Source organism: Heterocephalus glaber, unplaced genomic scaffold (assembly GCF_053883595.1).
Source record: "Heterocephalus glaber isolate CG9 unplaced genomic scaffold, H.glaber_assembly_v1.0 deba00001479, whole genome shotgun sequence".
Taxonomy (NCBI): domain Eukaryota; kingdom Metazoa; phylum Chordata; class Mammalia; order Rodentia; family Bathyergidae; genus Heterocephalus; species Heterocephalus glaber.
Window position 1 is genome coordinate 22561602 of NW_028258316.1, and position 22569 is coordinate 22584170.

The following is a 22569-nucleotide window of genomic DNA, read 5'->3' on the forward strand; positions in this document are numbered from 1 at the left end:
AGTGAAAGAAAAAGACACTGGGGAAATGGATCAGTAAACTGTTGTCACAGACTTCCTATCCCCGAGTCCTCAGCACCAGAGAACAGTCCGGGTTGTTGAACACGGTATGGATGGATAACCCTCTCTGTGTGCCGTTTCCATCCATCAACAGATAAAAATGAATGCCAGTTAGGAGCCACCGTGGTCTGTGGGAACCACACATCCTGCCACAACACCCTCGGAGGCTTCTACTGTGTCTGCCTTGAAGGCTATCGAGCTACAAACAACAAAAAGACATTCATCCCCAATGACGGCACCTTCTGCACAGGTACTCCAGAGGGTGCGGTGGCCTTGGCTGCTTGGCAATGGCAGGACAGTGTCTGGGCTGTGGAGGTGGAGAGGGCAGGGCTCTCACAGGGTCTGACCCCGAGAGAGACTCTCCTTTAAAAATAACTCTGCATGCCTGTAATCCCAGCTCTCTGGAAGACTGAGTCAGGAGCATCACAAATTTCAGTTCAGCCTGGGCAACTCAGTGACTTAGCAAGACCCTGTTTCAAATTAAAAAAGGGCTGGGGATGTAGCTCAGTGCAAAGGCCCTCAGTTCAGTCTCTAGTGCTATAAAAACAAAACAAAAACTATGAAGGATATTTGGATACAGACTTATTAGTCAGTGTTAATTATGTTAGGTGGAATAATGGTATTGTGTTATATAGGATAATAATCTTATTTTGGGAGATGCATGCTGAAGTGTGTAGGGGTGTTATGAATAATCTAGTGTTACAGTATTTGGAAGATACTTTAAATGGCAAAATGTGAACACATTTTTGATGGTGGGGTGGGGGTGGTGTATGGGAGTGGTGGTAGTGTTATTTTTCTGATTCTGTGTTTGATGAATGGGGAGGGCGTCTCCAGAGACGGTGTGCCAGCTGCAAGTTCCTATAACCTAACCGCCTGTGTGTGTTTTGAGACCACAGTAGGTGGGTAGGTCAGATTTCTGGCATATGTTGGTTGGAATGTAAAGGAGGGAGCAAACCACCCTCATTTTCAGTGGTTCTTCTATTATCTGGGCTATATTTACAGAATATCTTTGGCTTTTTTGGGAGGGGTACTGAGGATTGAACCCAAGGTGTTGGCAGAGAGCTCTGTTCCAAGCTCCTTTTAAATTTTTTAATTTTGAGACAGACTCTTGCTAAGTTGCCCAGGCTGGGCTCAAACTTCAGACCCTCCTGCCTCAGCCTCCCAGAGTGCTGGGATTACATGTGTGGTAAGCTCTGGAAGCTCTGAAACTTTCTAAGAAAATACTTATAAACCATCATGAAGAGGAAAGGCAGGAAAATACTTCTAGCTTTAAGATGGTTTGTATAGGGCTGGGGATTTAGCTCAGTGGTTCTGCTGCCTGCCTTGAAAGTGCAAGGACCTGAGTTTGATCCCTGGTACCAAAAAAAAAACAAACAAACCAAAAAAACCAAAAAAAAGATGGTTTCTATAGACTTCATGACTGCTTAAAAGGCTTTGACTGAGGCGGGAGGAGCAGAAGTTCAATTCCAGCCTGGGCAACTTAGTGAGACCCTATCACAAAAGAAAAAAAAAAGAGTTGGGGATGTAGCTCAGAGCAAAGGCCCTGAGTTCAGTTCTTAGACACACACACACACACACACACACACACACACACACACACACACGAGAAGCTTTGTGATATTTAAAGGTTTTATGGGAAAAGAAAGGGAGAGAAGAATATGTTGTATCTTCCTACTGCCAAGAACCATAGCCTCTGATGCTGCGTTTCATTCTCCCTCTTGACCTGTACCAAGGTGAAATTCCTTAGGGGATGCAGTTGGTTCTTTCTTGGCATGAATGGATAACATTCTCAGGGAAAACATTTGATGCTATCTTGTTTTAGGTAGCAAATTAATGGGCATGTGGTTGAAGAGGTGCACTAAATTAAATTAAGAATGTTAAAAAGAAATGAATTTTTAAAAAAGCCTACAAGATGATTTAGTAGCCAGCTTATTCAGTACACATTTTTCATGTACATTTTTTTTTTCCAATACCAGGGATTGAACTCAGGACCTTGTGCTTGCAAGGCAGGCGCAGTGCCACTGAGCTAAATCTCTGGCCCTCTCATGCATTTCTCTGGCAGACAGTTATGTTAGTGGTCCTAGTGTCAGCCACAGGAGAGCAAAGGTGTTCATTATCATACCCGAAACTGTTCTTGGGGCTGTGGGAGTTTGACAGGAAAACTTTTTTTTTTTTTGGTACCGGGGATCGAACTCAGGACCTTGCACTTGCGAGGCAGGTGCTGGAACCACTGAGCTAAATCCCTGGCCCAACAGGAAAACTTTTTATAGCTGTATATTTATCAGTACAGTTCCAAGGTGTGCAATCAGCTTTTAAACGTTAGGAAGAAGAAAGAGGAGGAGGAAGAAGGAGGGAAGGTTGGGGAAAAGAAAATATCTGCAAGGACCAAATAGGTGTCAGTCAAATAAGAGCCAATTTTCCACAAAGTCTTGATCTAGGCCCTACTGCTATTTATTCTACTTCTTGTTATTATTTAGTGATCATCTCCTTCACAAAAATTGAGATGTAAATCACATTCCACAAATCCCCTGGGCCCTTTTAGTGTTCACTTCCATGGTTTTTGGTGTATTCATGGAGTTGTGCTACTGTTACTGCTATGTCATTTTAGAACATTTCCATCACCCCAAAGTTAAGTCCTGTGTCCATTAGCATCATTCCCATAACCTTTCCCTCTGGTGTCTCCAGTTAGGTCTTTGTAAGAACTGATGCCTGACTCTTCCTGCCAGTACCAAGTTTCTTTCCAAATCAGAGTTGCTAGGGAAACAAACACCAGTGGGCTGGGTCTGAGCTTAATGAGTCTTGTGGTATCAGCCATTACCCAGTGGGTGTGAAGCCTAGTTCCTAGATTCCAAGGAATCCTGAATCCAGGTGCTTGTTGTATGAGGTATGATCTAAAAATACAGTGACTGTTTAAATAAAAAAAATTATTACAATAAAGGGCATATGGTCATGAATCCCCCTCAAAACGCTGTCCTTCACTTTGAACTCATTGATGTCATCGTTCATGCCACTTTCAGAAGTTCTGGAAGTCTTCTTTTATGTCTTTAGTTGTGCTGTTATGGTTGCCTCAGTGTTCTGCATCTATTCAAGTGTTTACCTTTCATGGTCATTTTTTTTTTGGTACTGGGGATTGCACTTGGGACCTTATGCTTGGAAGGCAGGTGGTGCAACCACTGAGCTAAATCCCCGGCCCCTTTCATGGTCATTTTGACTTGGGGAAAGAGGCAAAAGTCACATAGTGCCAGCTCTGGTGAATAAGGTGGAAGAGGACACACTGTAATATTCTTACAGGCCTGTCTTTCTGTTAGATGGCACCATATTTTTCATCATACATCATAAAGACACTCACAAAAGAGGACTTCCAGAACTGCTTCAGAAAGTGTTAAGAATGATTGAATAAGTATGTTCAAATCGAGGAGTGGTTTTTTTTTTGTACCGGAGATCAAATTCAGGACCTTGCGCTTGCGAGGCAGGCTGTGGAACTGATGAGCTAAAACCCGGGCCCCTGAGGAGTGTTTTGAGGAGGATAATGGCAGGCAGTGTGTCTTTTACTGTAGCGAATTTAAACGTTTTAAGCATTCACTGTGTATTTTGATCACCCCTTGTACTTTGCAGAGTTGCATCAAGCTCAAGAGGCAGACAGGCCTCTTTGGAGGTCACCAGTGGTAGTCGAGGAAGGAATTACAGGGGTTCAAGTGTGACGACTCCAGCCTCTTTGAGAACTGGTAGATGTTCTGGTCCCCAGAGCTGCCTCCTCAGTAACCCCCGGGGACCACAGAAACTTTGCCAGAAGGCCCAGGCCAGGGGAAGAAGCTCTGTGGCAGTTTCTGTGGGGTGGGGTGACTTTGGTGGCCTGTGACTAAGTGGAGAGAAATGAGCCTGGTGTGGGAACAAGGCTGCAGCTGTGACCTGCAGCCAACAGGACTCCAGGTAGGTGTGGCCCTCCTAGAGTCTGCTGAAATCTCCAAAAATAGCTTCAGCTTCTTCTCTGTCCCTTGGAATTCCCCGACTCTTGGGGATCCAGCCCACCTCTGATGGCAGCAGCAACCTTCTTTTTTGTAAACTCATTTCCTGCAGCGCAGGGCTTGATGCTGTTGCTTCTGGAGAGATGTAACAGCTCCTCAGCCTTGGCTGAGATGGGCGATAAAGGCAAAAAGAGGACCTGGGGAGTGCATGCCTTGCCATCCATGAGCTCCGGGGACCTCCCAACCACAGCCTGTGTCCTGTGGGTGCCATTCCTAGAGGGAACTCCTCACCCCTACAGAGACCACGTGAGATGTGTTTGTTTCTCTCCAGGGTGAGATCCTTGTTCTCCGTGTGAGCCCTGCTTCATGGTTCTCCATGCCTGAGCTGTGATCTCCTGAGCAGCCCGTCGTGTCACAGATGTGTTCTCCTCTGAGACTCTGCTTGCGCTGGGGGGGGGGGGGGCAGGCATGGAGGGTCACTTAGTAGCCTTTTGTAGCTGTTCTGGGTTTCTCCCAGGGGATTTTCCAGTGGAAACCTCACACCTCCAAATCCCAGTCCTTTGTTTTAGCTGGATTTTATTCTTCCACCCCCACCCTTTTTTTTTTTTTTTTTTTGCAGTACAGGGGATTGAATTCAGGACCTTGTGAGGCAGGCGCGGCACCACTAAGCTAAATCCCTGACCTTGGATTTTATTCTTGGTAGTGGGGATTGAACTCGGGTCCTTGCCCTTGCGGAGTGGGGGGGGGCAGGTGGTGGAACCACTGAGCTAAATCCCTGGCTTGGATTTTATTCTTAAAGAGGCTTTTTTTTCTGCTCTGAAAAAAGGAAGAAGCCAGGAAAGACAAATCCACGGAAGAGCACACCAGAAGGGTGCTGGCTACTATTGCCCAGAGCTGAATTTGTAGCTGCTGGTTCCTTGACATCCTCCCCGCACAACCTCCCTGACTCCTGCTGGGGTTTCCAGCTCTGGTGGGTGAGGGTATCGGGCTCCTCCTCATGTTCCAACTCCAAGGAATGAGAGAGGCCAAAGACCTTCTATCTCAGGAGATTAAACTCAGACTCCATCCCCTACAATGCCAGAGGCCTTGATGGAGGCACCTCTGTCCTTCTTTGGGAGTGAGTGGGGGCTGCCTGAGCTCCTGCGCAGGTTCACTTCTCCCACACTTGACTCTTGCCTCCTGTCACTTGCCCCAGCCCCAGGTAGGATTTCCCAGGTTCTTTCCCAAGGCCCTGCTGAGGACTGTAAAATATGCAAAAAGGATTCTTTTTCAGAAACTCCACTGATACAGTTTTGGGAAGAGTAATTAGGGCAGGAACTGGATTCAGAGTTTTGATCTTTGAACTATACATATGTTTTCCTGCTCATAATCCCCATACATTGGTGAGACAGGAGGATCCCAAGGTTGAACTTAGCTTGAGCAACTTAACAAGATTCTGTCCTGGGGGAAAAAAGGGGTCTGGATGTAACTTCAGGCAGAGGCCTTGGGTCCAATCCCCAGTAGCATCATCACCACCAAAAAGAAAAAAAAAGAAGCTTTTCCTAAGCAGACTATTAGTACTGGCAAAACTGTGAAGAAAATATTTAATATTTGGTCCTTTGAAACCAGTGCATTTCTGAGCATGACCTCCAGACTTGTTTTCCATTTATTCAGCTACTACCTTAGCAGAAGTTGTGTATGAGGAAGAAGGGAGCTCTGCAGTAGAGTATATCTGAGTGGGCCATTTAGTTCTTATTGTAACGACTCAGAATTATTCTTTCCAAAGGAAGTCAGAGGGCTGGCGATTTAGCTCAGTGGTTTTGCTGCCTGCCTCGTAAGCACAAGGTCCTGAGTTTGATCCCCGGTACCAAAAAAAAAAAAAGAGGTCAAAAAAATAAGCCAGTATTACCTCCTCCCCCATATGAAAGAGTATAGCTTATTTTTATCCACTTATTTAAAAAAAAGGAAAAAGAAAAACTCACCGAGACACAATTCTTCCTGGTAAATTGCTATCAAGATAGCTCTATGCTGGGCCGAGGATTTAGCTCAGTGGTTCTGCTGCTTGACTTGAAAGCACAAGGACCCGAGTTTGATCCCCGGTACCAAAAAAAAACAAAAAAAAGATAGCTTTATGCACATGTACTATAATAATAATTGTAGATTAATAACACATTCTATTAGTAATATGTTTATGTTTTTCTACAAGGTGATGTTTCACTTTTACAATGCGATATCATGGAAAATAAGGTAAACAAATTTACTTCACTTAACATGTGATCATCTTTTCATTTCAATACAAATAAATTAAGTTGGACATTGTGACACATGCTTGTAATCCAAGCACTCTGGGAGGCTGAGGCAGGAAGATTGCAAGTGACCAGCTCAACAACTTAGGGAGATCCTGGCTCAAACAATTAAAAGGCTGGGGATGTATCTCAGTGTGAAGGCCCTGGATTCAGATTCAATTCCATGTTTTTTTTTATCCAAGAGAAATAAAACTGTTTTTCATAAATGATGTATGAAGACTTATACTCAGATATTTGTAATAGTCCAGACTGGAAACGGCCAAATATCTATCACCAAATTGTGGCATAGTCACATGAAACAGCAAAAACAAAACAAGCCCAAATTAAAGCAAACCAAAACAAAACTAGCTATTAATGTACATGCAACATAGTGAAATCTTAAAAATATCCTGTTGAGTGAAAGAAGTTGCACTGAGAATATATATAATGTAAAGTGAAATAAATCAGACACACAAGTTTAAATATTGCATGGCTTCTCTTATATGAGAAACCCAAGATATAAAGAGCAAATAAAAGCTAGATAATAGGAAACAGAGAAACAGATCTTTTGCAGGAGACGGAAGGAGGGGAAAGGAGGTGAAGAAAAGGGGAAGTAAAATATTAAGATGTGTTATATACATGTACCAACTTCGCACAAGGAATGCTTGTATTATGTACTGCAAACATATACTAATAAAAAAATAAGAATTTAAAAAAATGTACACAGTGAAATATCCTGTTTGTATAAAATACCATACAGGGCAAACAAATTTAGGGAATGGGAATTTTGAAAAAATGATTATTTCTGTCTTGGAGCATTAGAATCTAATTGAACAAACCGTATAGCTACTTCTCAGACCCCAGCCAAATAACAGGGCCTTTTGTGTAGAAGATGACAACTTATCAACAATCATCATGACAGTTATTGGTTGTTTTTTTTTTTCCCCATTAACTTTATTGGTACATTTTAGGTATACAATACAGTTACATTCATCATTGGGATCTTGTACCATTACATGAGTCTTTTGGTTCTTATTTTTTTTCCCCCCTTCCCTTGCCCTCCCTTCACCCCCTCCACCCTTCCCTATTTGCAAAGACCTTGTTTCCATTTTTTTCCTCTTCTCATATTTTTTCCTTTCCCTTTTTTCCCTTCCCTTACCCCTCCCAATTACCCTGCTCTTTCAGACCTTTTCTTCCTGTTACACAATATCAGTTATACATGTTTAAAATTACAATATTAAGATCTAGGAGACATTACCATAGATTTTACAGAATTTAAAAGGATATAGAAAGCATATTACAAAAATCTGTTTTGAAATAAATTTGACAACTTCTAAGAAGTAACTTAGAAGACAAATTAATGAAACTAACTCTGGAGGAAATACAAAATTTGAATAGCACCTATTAAAGAAAGTATATTCCTAGCTTGAAAACTTACCTATATGGCAACAGTAGGCTCATAAACATTTTAACTGATAAATTATATCAAACAATTAGAGCAGAAAAAAGAAGGAACACTTCTCCCCTCATTTTAGGAACTCAACATTGTGCTAATCCTAAAACTGGATAAAGTTAATAGAAGAAAAAAGTATGAACATAGATAGAAATTTGTTTAACAAAACAAAGTATTAGAAGTCAGATCTGGCAGGATGTAGCAAGTGGCTTTGTTATAGGGACGGCAGTGTTGGTTCAGCATTGGAAGATCCACCCCCAAAAGTCATCATTTTAACAGAGGAAAGGAAAAAGCCATATGATCTTGTCACTAGTTGGAGAAAAAGTATTGGACCAAATTCTACAGCTGTTCATGGTAAAAGCTATCAGGAGGCTAGAAATAGAACAGAAACGTCTCAACAAATTAAAGACATGTACTCCATACTTCCAATGAGAACGCTTTGTATGAATGGAGAAGATACAATGCTTTCTCCTTAAGGTGGGGAACAAGGGCAGATATGCTTACTCTTTATCTGTCCATTAAACTTTGAAACCTAGTCCCCACCAAAATAGTCTGGCAATAAAATGACACAACTAGGATAGGATTGGCACAACAGAAGCAAAATCTTTATATGTAGATGAAATGATCATCTACAGAGAAAATATTAAGAAATCTCTAGGAGCCCCTAGAACTTGTACTTGAATTTAGCAGGATTAGAAAACACAAGGTATATATAAAAATTCAGATCTATGACAGTTATTGTTAGTAGGCTGTTGAGTGTACATGAAGGAAACTGATGAATGGCTATCATTTCTCCTACTGTAGAGCTGGTCAGCATCTAGAAGTTCTGAGTCTTTCTCTTCTCACTACTGCTTAGCCATCTTTCTCTGGGAAGCATTTATTACTGTTTATTTTTAGAAATCCCCCGAAGGGCTGGGGATTTAGTTTAGTGGCGCAGTGCCTGCCTGGCAAGTGGAAGGCCCTGAGTTTGATTCCCAGTACCAAAAAAAAAAAAAAAATCCCTGGAAAAATCCTACATTTATTCTCATTTCATATTTTTGAGATGTCTGGAACAGATGGAAAGATATCACCAGCATTGGCCTGTTGAATAACGTTGTCAGTGGTCTGGACAGGTTGCATAGAACTTTTTCATTAAATTTATAGAGGACAGTGGAGCTAGACCAGTGACGGTTTCTTAACTGAATAAACAAATCTTGCTGAGCTTCAACAATGAGTCAAACTTTGGAACAGAATAGGCTGCAGTGATAAAAATCATCTCTCAAATTTGTACCAGATACTGATTTTATTATACAGTATTTATATCTTAAGACTTGTAATAATCACTAAAAATTGAATTATTATATTACCAACGATTGTTTACCTATGTATTAGTTTCATTTCTCTTCACTCTGAAGTACCGTCTGCCCCTACTCCTCACCTTTTTTGCAGTGGGGGAAGGCGAAACCCAAGGCCTCAGCATGCTATGTATGCACTATTCCGCTGTGCTACACCCCCAGCTTTTCTCTTTATTCTACTTTTTCTTTTTCCTTTATGGGACTGGGGATTGAACCCAGGATCTTTGCACTGAGCTATATCCTCAGCCTATTTTTCATGTTGAGACAGGGTCTTGCTAAGTTTCCAAGGCTGGGCTTGAACTTGTGATCCTCCTGCCTTAGCCTCCCAGAGTTCTGGGATTACAGGTGGGTGCCACCATACCCAGTCCCTCTTCTTTCTTAACATTCATTCTGATATATTTCACTGGCTGAAGTATTTTCTCAAAAAATTTTTTTCATAAAAGAAATGTCAGCAGTTTAATTTCTGAGATCATTCATATTCTAAAATGTCATTTCTTGGCTTAAATAGAGCATGAGGTTTTGTTTCCCTTTCCTTAGAACTCTATAAATATTATTCCATTTCTGTGTAGCATTTAGTGTTTCAGACAAGTCCTGGGTCAAATCAGGTTTCTTTTCCATAGGTTACCATTCTTTTTTTCTCAGTAAGTTTCTTTTATTCCATGGAATTCAGAATGGCTCTCATTTTTCTTTTTAAAATGTATGTATGTATGTATGTATTTTGTGGTGCTGGGTCTGGAACCCACGGCCTCACACATGTCAGACAAGCAAGCACTCCGCTACTTGAGCTACATTCCCAGTCTCTCTACTGCCTGCTTTTAAAAAAATAACAGCTTCAGGGCTGGGGATTTAGCTCAGTGGTTTTGATGCCTGCTGTGCAAGCACAAGGACCCGAGTTCGATCCCTGGTACCAACAACAACAGAAACCCCCCATCTTCACCGAGATGTAATTCACATACCCTTAAAATGTACCCCTTTAAAGTACACAATTCAGTGATGGTTAGTATATTCACAGAATTCTACAAGTATCATCACTGAACTTAGAAGTTTTTCATCTCTCCCAGAGAAACCCCATACCCATCAGCTCCCCCAACCCCCTTCCACTGACCCAGGCAACTACGAATCCACTTTCTGTCCCTGTGGATTTGCTTATTCTAGAGACTTCGTATAAATAGGATCGTGCAATATGTGACCTTTGTGTTAGACCGAGGTTTTTAATCAGTTCGGTTATTTCTATCAGAGACTCCCTTTCCTAGCAGTCACATCTCTGACTTGTCTACCTAGGGTAGGGAGAAGGATGGATAGGAACCCTGTAGTTGGGGCAGGAAAAATTAGGGGTGGGCCTAAGGGACTCCGGCACAGGGAGGTAGGTGAGGGAGGGCCAGAGAGAGAGAGGCAGCAGGAGAAGGCAGGCTCTCCTGAAGTCCTTGCTGTTTAAGCTGAAGCTTCATTTTGCAGCCAGTGCCCTGTGTTATCCTCAGGAGTAGGGCTTTGTTTCAGCATGCGTGCCTGTCACCTGAAGAGTCTTTTTGCAGTTGGATGTATAAACTGAGGGGTATTTTTCCCCACTTTGAGATTAATTTTTACATGTACATTCCCTTCTCTTCTGCACTAGGCCATTTTGCTGGGCATGGTGGCACATGCCTATAATCCCATCACTCTGGAAGGCTGAGACAGGAGGATGGAAAGTTTGAGCTCAATCTGTGCATTTTATCAATTTAGCAAGACCTTGTATCAAAAACAAAAAAGGAAAAGAAAAAAAAAAGAAAGAAAAGAAAAGAAAAGGCTGGGAATGTAGTTCAGTGGTGCCTCGTCTGCCTGGCAAGCGCAAGGTCCTCAGTTCAATTCCCAGTACTTAAAAAAAAATTAGTCCTCCCAAAGTTGCTTGGAAATCCCAGTCTAGGAGCAACTAAGAACCCCCCCCGCCACCACGGTCCTCACAGGTATCTAGGAAGAATGCTATTTCTGTAGGGGCTTTTTTCTTTCTCCAAGTGAAGTCGATGTGCATGGCTCTGATGGCATTCTTCAGGTTCTTAAACCACTTCTGAGAATAAACCTGCTCATGGGCGGAGAGGTTTCTTCCCCAGTCTCTGAATTGTTGTACAGTTTTGCCTCTGTACTTGCTATCTCTGGCAGTCTTTAGTCAAGGGGAAAAAGTCTCAAGGATCGTGCCTTGTCCTTCTTGAGGCCTATTTTACGCCTTTCTAATCTTGATAATATTACTAAGCTCCTTCCCTCCTCCCTCATGACTTGACATACCATTGTATGCTCACGAGCTGGAGATCCAATGGCTCACATTTTTCACTCTAGTGTAAAATTGTTTTATATTTGGAGCTCCATTTTAGATTTTTTTGTTTGTTTGTTTTTTGAGACAGGATCTCACTATGTAGTCCAGGCTGGCCTTGAACCCTTGGCAATCGTCCTCCTTCAGCCTCCTGAGTGCTGGGATCACAGGTGTGTGCCACTACACCTGACCATTTTAGCTATTTTAGTATGAGGTTGGGACCATCTTTATTTTACAGTAATCAGGTTTTTTTTAACGTACTGTTTTGAGTTCTTTTTATTGGCTGTCGGGGAACTTGAAATGGTTGTTGACTTTTGCTAATTCCCAGGACACATTGGCAAGTATTTATTTGAGTACCTCCTGTGTTTTCTGTGCCTACTGTGTGAAGAGTATATGAGAAGGACCTTTAGGGAGTGAAATAAAATGCATGCTGCAATTGCAAACGTCCGTATGTAAGGGCAGGTAGATGACGTGAGAAAAATGGCTGTCATAATGTCCGCCTGTTTCTTCTCTTCCTGTTCTTCTCTCCTTTCCCTGTATTTGGGGTGGGTCTTAAGACATAGTTGAGTGTGAACTTTCTGGCCTGTGCGATGTCAGTTCGTCAGCACCCACCGGAAGCTTCGAGTGCTACTGTATGGATGGGTGCCGAAGTACCGGCCTGTGCCCCACCCCCCAGCAGAGACACCCTGTCATGCGCAGGCGAGTGTCTGTCAGGGGATGAATGCCTCACCGCAAGATGAATTCTGGGGATGTCACTTTCTTACGCATTGGTGTTTATGGCTGTGTGTGGGTATAGATTATCTGTTCTTTTGCATATTTTTTTTTTCTTTTGCATATTTTTACGGCCTAATCAAGATTGAAAGGGCTAGGTGAAAAAAGCTAAAATTAGTAAACACTAAGTATTTTAGCAGTTAATTTTTTTCCTTATTGGGGATTGAATCCGGGGCCTTCACTCTGATCTATAGTCTCAGCCTTTTTTAAAAAATAATTTTTTTCTTTTTTAGACAAGGTCTTGTTAAGGCACTAAGTTACCTAGGTTGGACTTAAACTTGCAGTCCTCCTGCCTCAGCCTCCTGGAGTGCTGGGATTATAGTTATGCATCACCATGCCTGATAGTTAATAGATATTTTGAGAGGTTTTTTTGTTTGTTTGTTTGAGATAGGGTCTTGCTGTGTAGTTCAGGCTGGCCTTGAACTCATTATGTAGCCCAGGCTGGCCTCAAACTTGAGGTGGTCCTCCTGTCTCAGCCTCTTGAGTACTAAGATTATAGTTATGCACCACCACACCCAACTTAATAGATATTTTGATATTAACCACTATGTTAGGTGGTGAACACAGGTCCTGTGATAAAGCCTCAGCATCTCACAAGTGACACTGAGTTATAAATGTTTATGTATCTTAAAGTATTTTGCAATTCAAAGTTTTTACTTTATTGAGGTAGGCCTTTCTTTAGTTAGTATAAATAGTGAGTGTTGATTGCTAAATTTTTTTCAGGTTTGTTCATGTATTTCTATGGATAATTATCTATGGAAGGTCAGAGGATTGAATAAAAACCACCATTGGAAATATGCCTAGATGCCAGGTGAAAATGAACAAATATACTTAAAATAGGGCTGGGATGTGGATGTGTGGAATGGGGCAGTGGAGATAGATTGTGAATTTTGAAAATTTATGTTCACATACTAATACATTTGACACATATTGGTTTTCAGAAATAGACTGCGGCCCCCCTCCAGAGGTCCCAGGTGGCTATATTATAGGAAATTACAGCTCGAGGCTGGGCAGCCAGGTCCGTTATAGTTGCAAAGAAGGATTTTTCAGTGTCCTGGAAGATACTGTGTCAAGCTGCACCCCCCTGGGCTCATGGGAGTCGCCTAGATTGCATTGCCAAGGTGAGTTTTCCAAAGTTTCAGGCTCCCAGTTATGCCACCTTGAGATTGTTTTCACATTTATGTAAATTTCATTTGAGCTAGTAAATGAGTTAAATAAATCCAATAAATCTCTATTTGTTTCCAATAGATTCTCAGTTGGTTCTGTTGGTATTTTCAGTAACAATATCCTATCATTTGCAAATCATGATAATTCCATCTTTTACTTTTCCATATTTTTAAGTTATGTTTTCTTTTGATGGGTCACTTGGCTGGTGTTTTTCACAATGAAAACTTAAATAGTAGTATTGACTTTAAGTGTTCTTTTCTTATTCCTGACTTTCATGTAAATGGCTTTGATGTTTCAACATTCGTGATCTTACCTTTCTGATATTGTGCACTTTTTGATATAGCACTGTGTACTGAGTACTTTCTAAGCACTGTATGTATAATTGACTCATTCGATCCATATAATATTCCTAGAAATGGGTATTATTATTGCATTTTACAGATATGAAAACTCCTCTATAAAGATATGGAGAAGTTAAGTAATTTGTTTAAAGTCATACAAAATTTGAATCCAGCTATTTTAGTGTCAGTGTTTGCAATTACTCTGCTTTGCTGCATCTGTTTTTATCATGTTGGCTTTTGGCCTTTTTCCCCACTTTTTGCTTTCTCTTTATCTCCAGCTATCACACTTCAAGGAAGCAGTGATTCATTCCCATTTATAAGGATTTTTAAAAAAAAATAATAAGTGCGTTATCTTTATCATGTCTTTTAGGAATGTATGAAGATGATTATGTATGTGTCTTCCCTCTTTGTAAAGAGTAATGTTGTAGGTTATATTATTAGATTTCATGATAAAGATTAGTACTAATTCCTAGGGTGAATTATTTTGGATTTTTGATGTATTATTCTTTTAGTATTATGTGCTGCCAAAGTAAGCACGTGATGTGTTATTCTTTTAATATAGATTATATTTGTCAAATTTTACTTAGAATTCTTCTGTTGATAATCTTGAGATTGATCTATTTTCTTTTTCTATGGCATTTTGTTGTGTTTGGTATCAACAGTATTCTGATTCTAATTTATGTATTCCTAGAAAAATCATCTATTTTACCTGGATTTTTGGGTTTATTTGTAGAGAAAAGTATAAAGCACTAACACTTTCAATTTTTTCATAATATTTGTTTATAACTGTTTATAATAGTAAAATTATTGGAAACAATCTCAAACATATATCAATAAGTTGGTTAAATAAATCATAGCATAGCTATGAGATGGAGTGTTTTATAGCCAGTAAAAATTGTGTTAGAAAAGATTATTTACTGACATGCAGATATTAATGGTTTAAGTTACAGACTGTGTGAATAATATCATCTTAATTTTGAAAAAGTTCCTATGTAGAGATACTTAGGAAAAAGTTTAGAAGACTATTCATCAAAATGTTAATGGTAATGATTTCCATTGAGGGGAATCCTGGATGATTTTTAAATTATATATGCCTGCTGTATGAAAGGATTTTTAAAAAACATACTAGACAAAGTAATAAGGAGTTTTTCATTTTGGCAAAAAGATATTTTTTTCATTGAATTTATTGCATAGCTTAATGATGATGTGCATGACTAAATCCTTTTGATGGCTCATAAACACATTTTGATGGTTTATTATTCTCAGGATTAAGAAATTATAAAGGTGCATTTTAATTCTAAGATTATCTTTCAGTGGATCAATTAAAATGCAGAACTTGGATTAAAATGAACACAACAAAGAAACCAATCGTGGAGTGAAGAGATAACCTACAGAATGGGAGAGAATATTTGCAAAATATTCATTTGACAAAGGATTAATATCCAGAAATATAAGGAACTCAAATCAGTAGAAAAACATTGATTAAAGAATGGGCAAATGATCTGAATAGGCCTTTCTCAAAAGAAGATACCCAGACGTCCAACAAATATATGAAAAATATTCAGCATCACTAATCATCAGGAAACTACAAATCAAAACCACAGTGAGACATCATCTTATCCCAGTTAGAATGGCTATTAACAGAAAGACAGAAAATAACAATTACTAGCAAGAATGAGGAAGATGGTAATGTAAATTAGTGCATAACTGTTATTGAAAACAGTAAGCAGAGTCCTCAAAAACTAAAGGTTTCACCTATCCCACTGATGGTTATATGGCCAAAGGAAACAAAATCAACATATCAAAGAGATACCTGTGATTGTGTGTTTATTGTAATGGTATTTATAATAGGCAAGACATAGAATCAACCAAGGTGCCCATCAGCCCATCAGCAGGCGAGTGGATTTATCACAATGGCATATTATTCAGCTATGAAAAGAATGAAATCCTGTCATTTGAAGTAATATGGATCAACTGGAGAACATAATGTTAAGTGAAATAAGACAGACACAGAAAGACAAATACCATGTTCTCACTTATATGTGGAATACAAAGAAGTCAGTTTCATAGCAGTTGAAAATAGAACAGTGATTGCTGGAGGACAGGAAGTGTAGAAGCGAGAGGGGACAGCAGGAGGTCAGATAACAAGTACCAAAGTATAGTTAGATATGAGGAATAAGTTCTAGTGTCTATAGCCCTATAGAGTGGCTGTAGTTGACAACAATTTTATATATATTTTAAAAAGAACTAGAAGAGAGGAATTCAAAGGTTTCCAACACAAAGAAAGCTAAATGTTTACGGAAATGCTAATTACCCTAATCTGATCACTATATGTCGTATACATGTATCAAATATCACATTCTACCTACCTAAATGTGTACAGTAATTGTCAATTAAAAATAAGTGAAATATATCATCATGTGTATCAAAGAACCTATAAGGATTTATATAGGAAATTCCATGTAAAACAGTTTATTACTTTGAAAATTAGTAGTCATCTGGGTTGAGACTTCACAAAATTAATTTAGAGGAGAGTGCTTGTTACATTCCCCAAAGAAGTGTTCTCTAAACTCTTGAAGACATTGGCATAGGAAAAGACTTTATGAACAAATCTTCAGTAGCACGGGAGCTAGCACAAAGAATCAACAACTGGGATCTCATCTTATTAAAAAGCTTCTGCACTGCAAGAGAAACCACCAACAGAGCTAAGAGACAACCTACAATGTGGGAAGAAATTTTTAGCAGCTGTACCTCAGACAAAGGTCTACTATCGAGAATATATGAAGAATTGAAAAAAATCAGACCCCCCCAAATTCAAAGACCCAATTCAAAAATAGGCATCTGAAATGAACAGACGTTTCTCAGACAAAGAAGTAAAAGCAGCAAATAAATACATGAAAAAATGTTCAACGTTACTGGTCATTCGAGAGATGCAGATGAAAACAGCACTGAGATTCCACCTCACCCCAGAAAGAATGGCTGCTATTAAGAAATCAACCAATAACAAATGCTGGCGGGGATGTGAAGAGAAAGGAACCCTTCTCCATTGTTGGTGGAAGTGCAGACTGATGCAACCACTGTGGAAATCAGTGTGGAGATACCTCAAAGAACTAGGACTAGAGGTCCCATTTGACCCAGCTATTCCCCTGCTGGGGATCTTCCCCAAAGAATTAAAAGAATCATACCACAGCAATATATGTGCACCTATGTTTATAGCGGCACAGTTTGTAATAGCTAAAGCTTGGAAACAGCCCAAGTGCCCATCAACTGGAAACTGGATAAAGAAGATGTGGTTTTCATAAAATGGAGTACTACTCAGCCATAAAGAATGAGAAACTAGAGACATTTATAGCTAAAGGGATGCATATTGAGGCCATACTTTTAAGTGAAATAAATAGGACACACATGTGTAAATACAGAATAGTTTCTCTAGTGTGAGAAACTGAAAGTGTAAATAAGGATGAAAATGATTAAAATGAATAATTGATAATTTGAAATAGGAAAAGGTCCAACCAAAGGTGTAGGGGTGGTGGGAGGGGAAGGTGGAAGGGAAGAAGGGAAAGGAAAAATTATAAGAAAGAAAAAAAAATGGAAACAAAGTCTTTGTAAATAGGGAAGAGTGGAGGGGGTGAAGCGCGCACAGGTAATGGGGGGAAAATAAGAACCAAGATACATCATGTACAGGTACAAGCACCCAATGATAAATGTAAACATATTGTATACCTAAAATGTACCAATAAAAGAAAAAAAAAGGAAGTATTCTCTAAAAGCTCTTCTCTTTTCCTCTTCTGATAACTGCTCCTTCTGCATCTGACAGCACCCCCACCCCCACCCCGCCCCTATATCGCCACTTGGCCTCCCATTCTCAATGTCTTCTCTGTCCCGCTTGGAGCACGCAGATCACTTCTTATTTACCCTTCAGCCTTCTCTGGGCTTCAGCATCCAGGCCGTGTGCCAGCTGACACTGTATTTTTAACTCAGGAACTGGGAATTTCACTAAAACACTAGCAAAAGATGCAGTTGGCTGTTGCTGAGGAGCAGGGTGCTTGGGAAGGGGCAGCTGTGTTACAGACAGCAGCTTTTAGGTTCAATGTTGGGTTTTCCCCATTGGAGAAACTGCAGCTGGTGGGCCCTGCTGTTGGCCTTCCCTGACCACTGTATCCTGGACACTGCTGCCTTGGCAGGGGCGCCTGCCACCTGGGCAACCCATCTTCCCAGGACTCAGACATGTAGCTGGAGGTGAGGCCTGAAAGCTTCCAAAGGCAGGGTCCTCAGTGCCTCCTCTTGGCAGTTAGGTAGGAATGTATTGAAATGCCAGTCACTTTTCCATCAACTCTGGAAAAAGAGAATCTTTAGCTTGCATTTCCTATTTTTCTATTGTCTTATTTAAAAATTTTTTTTTTTTGGTACCAGGGATCAAACTCGGGACCTTGTACTTGCGAGGCAGGCAGTGGAATCACTGAGCTAAATCCCCGGCCCTGTTTTATTATTCTTTTTTTAATTTTCAGAAAAGAAGCAAGTTGAAAGTGGCAGTATAAAGAACTTAAAGTTTTGTATTTCAGCCAAGCCAGTTACAAGGGGAGGGAATCTCTTTGTCTTATCATTAATGACACATCCAGAGTTCAGGTCTGACACTGTGTATAGTAGATTCTGGGACTAAAAGTAACAGTATTATGTAAGGATGAGATCATGAATAATCTGTGAGAAGAATGAGTGCGATACTGAGAGGTCAGCTGGTCTTGAGCAGAGAGTTTGCCCACCAGGAGAAGAGTCCAGTGATTCTTGGCAGACCAGCTGTAGAGTTCTGCCTTCATGATAAGTTCCTCCCCTTTATGGCACCTTATCGTCCTTTCAGGCTGGAAATGGTCACTATCAGTGTGTCTGATCCTGAACAGCCCCTTTGAGAATCTACTTCTAAGCTTGCCCTCTCCAACCCGTTCCCCTTATAGCAGCGGGGAAATGTAAATTGGATCATCCTCTTCCTGTACTTGTATCTGCTGAAACATGGAAATGACCGCTCCATTTAGGGTGAACTCCAAACTTCTGGCCCCGGCTTAAGAAGCCAACAGGCGTTAGCCTTTTTGCCTTTTCTGTAGTTTAACTCTCCCATCTCTCTTTCCCTGGCCTATGTGTTAAGCTCTCAACTTTGGGACCTTTGTACATATGCTCATATTTTTTCCTCTATTGAGATACTGCCCTGTTTTACATTTTTTGTTGCTGTTACAGTGCTGGGGATTGAACCTAGGGCCTCACACATGCTAGGAAGCACTGTACACTGAACTATACCTGTAGCCCTGCTATTTTTTTTTTTTTTTTTTTGGGACAGGGTCTTCCTATGTAGTTCACACTAATCTTGATTTCACTGTGTAGCCCAGGCTGGCTTCGAACTCATGGTGATCCTCTGGCCTCAGCCTCCCAGAGTGCTGGGATTACAGGCATGTGCCACCATCCTCAGCTCCCCAGCCCTTTTTGTTTTATTTTGAAGCAGGGTCTTGCTGAGTTACTGCCATTGATCTTGCTTCAGCCTCCCAAGTAGTTGGTATTATGGGCATGTGCCACTGTGCCCTGTTTAAAAATTAAAATAGAATTGTGATAAAATGCATATAATCTAAACATTACCATTTTAACCACTTATAAGTGTACAATTCAGTGGCACAAAGTACATTCACAATGTCGTGCAACTGTGATCATTATCCATTTCCAGAACATTTTCATCCTCATCATCACTCTGAACACCCCATATATGTGGAATCATACAGTATTTGCCTATTATAAAGTCTCCTTTTTTAGCACGTTTTCAGGATTCATCCATGTTGTAGCATATATCAATTTTGTTCCTTTTTGAAGCTGAATGGATAAACACATTTTACCTATACATCATTAGATAGAACCTTCTTGGTTTTTGCATAGTAACTGTCTTATCTTTCAAGTTTCAGCTTAAATATGATGTCTGATATTATTTTCTCTCTTAGTACCTCATATGTTTGTTTATTATTTGTGATTGTTCTCATGCTTTGTGTCAGTCTCCCCTACTGGACTGTAAACCTGGGAGCTCAGCAACCGGGTGTCCTTCTGCAGGATCTCTCCGTCTCCTGGCCCAGTGTCTGGCATGTCTGTGCCCTGTGCAGGTCCTGGATCTCCCTCCAAAGGTGCCGTAGATAGTGGCAGGCCTTATGGGTTGGCCCCTGAACCCATCCCAGCTCACCCTGTGGCCAAGGCTCATAGAGACCCTGGCCTTCTGTTTGGTGTCACCCCTTTCTGATTCTGTATCTCCTTGCTTTGTTTCCTGGGCCTTCATGCTTGCTTCTCCCTTGGCGTGTCATCTCTTAGCTTTGGTAGCAAGAACAGAAAGAGGGCTGGGGATTTAGCTCAGTGGTTCCGGTGCCTGCCTTGCAAGTGCAAGGTCCCGAGTTCAATCCCCGTTACCAAAAAAAAAAAAAAATACAGTACAGCAAGAGCAGAAAGAGGTATCCAACTGACTCCTGGGTTCCGACTGACTCCTGACTTCCACTTACCTGTGTACTTGGCCCTCAGCCCTATCCGTGAGCTGACTGCATAGGCAGAACTGCTGCCCTGAGTTGGTCTACAAGGATGAGCATGGGTTTTGAAGTCTACCAATAGCAGAGCCTGGTTCTCTAGGTGTGCCAGTACTCAATCTGGTCTATGAGGTTAATAGACGGGTTTGATTTCCCATTTTGCAGAGGAGTTACATTAAGCCACTATCTTTTACACGAGGCAAGGCCCCAAAGCACATTTCTAGAAGGCAGATTGCATAGAAAAGCAGCCCCAGTGAGCCCTGAGATGGAGGTCTTCGTAGAAGAACTCGAGGGCCCTGGAAGGAGGGAGACATTAGGGCGAACAGCCCTTTGTGTGCACCCCAAAAGGTTGCTAAGTCAACTCTTCATCTTTTGACATTTTCTTAGTAGAGCCTAGTCTCATCTTTATAAAATTCAGAAGGGTTTGAAAAAGTTCTTACGTAAATTGGAACACAGATTAGTACATTTAAGTAGGTAAGTTTTTTTTTTTTTTGGTACCGGGGATTGAACTTGGGACCTTGCGCTTGTGAGGCAGGCGCCGGAACCACTGAGCTAAATCCCTGGCCCTAAGTAGGTAAGTTTTATTGCATGGCTGCTTTTTTTTTTTTCTTGAGATGAGGTCTGGTTATGTTGCTTGGGCTGGGCTTGAACTCCTGGGCTCAAGTGATCCTCTTGCCTCAGTGTCCTGAGTGGCTGGTCCCAGTGGTTACTACTGTTCCAACATGTGGAAACAATTTTGGGACCACATCTGGATTTAGCATAGGGAAGTGCTGGTGCTCTCAGTATGTCCACCCTGGTGGGGGGAGAATGGAGTGGGAGCACACACATCTTGTGTTTATTACCTGTGCTCCAGGGATGGGATGTTTGGGTCATTCAAAATACATTTCCTGACACCCCACTATGTACCAATCTTTTAAAACATTTCAATAAACTATATTGACTTGCTTTTAAAATCATCTTGGAAAGTGTATTGACTTATTCACAGTATAGTTTACAAAGCTGTATTGACTCACTTGCTGCTTGCAGCAGATTCTCTTGAGTTCCCTTTTTGCTAGGTAGATGGCATTGAAATATATCTCTAAATGGCTGGATTCACCAGAGTGTGCAAAACGAGTGATAACTTTGGTTACAAGATGGCCAGAGTGGTGAAACATGAATTTTAGAGTCAGAAAGACTGGGTTGTTGGCTGAGCCATTTACTGACTATGGAACCACTTCTAAAACTTTCTGAACTCATTTCCTTCTGTAAAGGGGATAGAATAATTTTCATCCCAGAGAGTTATGATGAAGATTTAATGAAAGAATAATACAAAGCACTGTGTACTGGGCCTAGTGCAGAGTAGCTGCTGGGTGACTGTTGCTATCATTAAGAGGCATGTTCTGCACTGGGGAGTGGGTAGGTATATTTTTAACAAAAATTTAAGATCTTCCCAAAACATCTTATCGTAAAGCATGGGAAGGTCTACAATTCTTTTTTTTTTTTTTTTTTGGTACCAGGGGTCGAACTCGGGTCCTTGAGGTCTACACTTCTTCAACTTTGACATTTTCCTCATCTATTTGTTTTCTATTCCAATACTTTATTTACAACCAGAGCATTAAAATGAAGACTTGGCCCGGGGATTTAGTTCAGTGATTTTGCCACCTGCTGCGCAAGCACAAGGATCCGAGTTCGATCCCCGGTACAAAAAAAAAAAAGACTTCTACTATTATCTTTTGAAAGAAAGCAGTTTAGAGTGTCAAAAACTATGATCATCTCTGCAAATGGAAAATACTTACAAGAAAATAACCCCTTTTTCCATTCCTACCACTCGTGCTTCTGCTCACCCTGTCACCGCCTCTGCTTTTTCTGAAGCATTTGGACTCTAGCTATTACTACACTAGACACTGTTTATTGACAGTGTTATTATGAGAAATGGAAAATATTCCTTTTCATCTAAATGAGCTCTATGAACACAATCAGAACAAAAGATACTGCTAGTCAAGGCTAAAGTTTGCAGAAGACTGCAAAATACAAAATACTTCAAAAAGTAATTTAAAAAATCTTTTTACTGCATTAAGGGCCATGGACTTCTTGGTACTAATGAGCTCATTAGCTTAGTTAGAGCAGTTAATTTTCAGCCAGAGACAGTGAACCTCATGGTGTACCATAACCCTTACATTTTCCTTGGTGGTTGTAATAAGATTTTTAAAATTCAACTTGCCATATATCCAGATGTCATATTCCAACCTCCAGCGTCAATGTGTATGTGTGTATGTGTGTGTGTGTGTGTGTGCGGCGTATGTGTGTGCGTGCATAAAACCTAAGTTCACAAATGTTTGTAAACAAGTGTTTGGCAGAATTTTGTTTCTATTTGCAAACTCTGCATCAGGTGACAAACAAAACCCTGGCCAACCTTCCCCA

The 22569-nt window shown here is 40.7% G+C and overlaps 1 protein-coding gene across 9 annotated transcripts in view; it reads left to right on the plus strand.

Moving 5' to 3' along the window:
- Susd1 (sushi domain containing 1) overlaps positions 1-22569 on the plus strand; it is a 135679-nt gene that overhangs the window by 17053 nt on the left and 96057 nt on the right. For 7 of the 9 annotated variants that reach the window (XR_015439882.1, XM_087183352.1, XM_087183351.1 and 4 more), the window contains exons 3-4: positions 152-307; positions 13067-13246. Coding sequence is in view for 8 of the 9 variants with exons in the window: in XM_087183352.1 (XP_087039478.1) it covers positions 152-307; positions 13067-13246 (336 nt within the window). In the remaining variant the exon portion in view is untranslated. Of the gene's footprint in view, positions 1-151; positions 308-12846; positions 12937-13066; positions 13247-22569 lie in introns of those variants that run through there. The other 2 variants (XM_087183355.1, XM_087183353.1) reach the window with 2 other exon arrangements.